Source organism: Dendrobium catenatum, unplaced genomic scaffold (assembly GCF_001605985.2).
Source record: "Dendrobium catenatum unplaced genomic scaffold, ASM160598v2 original_scaffold_212897, whole genome shotgun sequence".
NCBI classification, from domain to species: domain Eukaryota; kingdom Viridiplantae; phylum Streptophyta; class Magnoliopsida; order Asparagales; family Orchidaceae; genus Dendrobium; species Dendrobium catenatum.
Window position 1 is genome coordinate 572,079 of NW_021531307.1, and position 1,593 is coordinate 573,671.

At 38.1% G+C, this 1,593-nt stretch overlaps 1 protein-coding gene across 1 annotated transcript; it reads left to right on the forward strand.

Moving 5' to 3' along the window:
• Positions 1–226: 226 nt before the first annotated feature.
• LOC110092031 lies at positions 227–1,360 on the forward strand. The gene is made up of 2 exons (XM_020816380.1): positions 227–819; positions 868–1,360. Exons 1-2 carry the CDS (start codon positions 227–229, stop codon positions 1,358–1,360), a joined length of 1,086 nt encoding a protein of 361 aa, XP_020672039.1.
• The last annotated feature ends 233 nt before the right edge of the window (positions 1,361–1,593 follow it).

The window sequence follows — 1,593 nt, forward strand, 5'->3', positions numbered from 1 at the left end:
GAGGAATTCTGCTTTGGCTCCAGCTGGAATTAACAAAGTAGAATCAACTTCATTTGAGTCCGTGGAAGATAAAATAAGTATACAGGTGGATGGATCTAGTAAATTAAGAAGAAAAGGTGCTAAAAAACTCAGGGGACTTGGTCCCATCAAACCTGTTCCATGAAATAGAAAAATGTAAGGATAAGTGAAAGAAAGGGCGGGGAACCTCTTTCCCTCAGATCATTAAATGACATCTATTAGTTTTTGGAATTGTAGGGGAGCAAGAAAAAGTAAAGCTTCCCTATGTCCAAGGGAGTTCATCAGAGATCATGGTGAATTCTTTCTTGGATTGATAGAGACTAAGTTGACAATTATTGATAGCAAGCTTATTAAGGTGATGTTCGTTGAAGGTTGGGATTTCTTTTATGTTCCTTCTAAAGGCCTATCGGGAGGTATTTTGTTGATATGGAAACAAGGGATGGCTTCATACAAAGTGGTGGAAGCATCAACACAGTTTGTGGTTGGTGACCTTGATGTTCTCAACAAAGGTACTTGGAGAGTAGCAACTATATACGGGAGTAAAGATGTGTATAAAAGAAGGCTGCTTTGGGACGGTATAGATCATCTCATGGTTAAAGATATTCCTATGATTATAGGAGGAGATTTCAATTGCTTGTTGTCTAAGGAGGAAAAGAAAGGAGGAAGGAAGTTTTTTTTTAGTATGGGGACTAAGGAGATGAAGTCTTTTATCTCTTGTAATGATTTGCATGAGGTTTCTTGTGTTGGTCCCAAGTTCACTTGGTGTAATAACAAGAAAGGAGCTGAAAGGATCTTGGAAAAGTTAGATAGATGACTTGTTAATTCAGCTGCTTTTAACTCTGCTCATAGATTAATGGAAAGGCATCTGGGAAGGATTGCCTCGGACCATAGTCCGATCTTACTGAACTTGCTGAATTTCAGTTCTTCAGCCAGGAAAGTTATTAGATTCAAAGAGGTTTGGACTTCAATTCTATCTTCTACAGCTATTGTGAGAGAATCTTGGAGAAGGAAAGCACAAGGAGATCCCGCTCAAGTATTAAACCAAAAAATGAAAAGAACCTTAAGGAATCTTCACTATTGGAGTAAAGCTAAGTTTAAAGAGCTTAGTGTTTCTAAAGAAGAGCTAAAAGAAGATATTATGGGTTTAAAGGAGAAGGAAGCTGACGTTGGAGAGCTTTTGGAGGAGGACCAATGGAATATGAAAGCAAAAACAGAGGAGCTCAATACTGTTTTAGCCGGTTCAATACAACATGGAGACAACGTGCTAAGATTAAGTGGTTGGTGGATGGGGATGCAAATACCAGATTCTTCCAAGCTTTTGCAAGTGCTAGGAGTAATTTAAACCGCATCCATAATATCAAATATAAACAAGGAGACCTGGTTGAGGATCAATAAGAAATAAAATAAGTATTGTTTCAGCTCTTTAACAACAAATGGGAAGATAGAGATTATATATTGAATGGAAGGCCGGTTCCAATCATTACCTTGGAAGAAGCTGATAGAGAGGTTCTGGAACATAAGGTTTTCAATTGAAGAACTTGAGAAGGTCATTAAGGAGCTTGGAGGTAACATAGC

Bases quoted from the DNA above. Each gene is read 5' to 3' on its own strand.
- LOC110092031 (XM_020816380.1), top strand. From the start codon at position 227: ATGACATCTATTAGTTTTTGGAATTGTAGGGGAGCAAGAAAAAGTAAA. The intron at 820-867 runs GTTAGATAGATG...CTCTGCTCATAG, and splicing joins GCTGAAAGGATCTTGGAAAA to ATTAATGGAAAGGCATCTGG.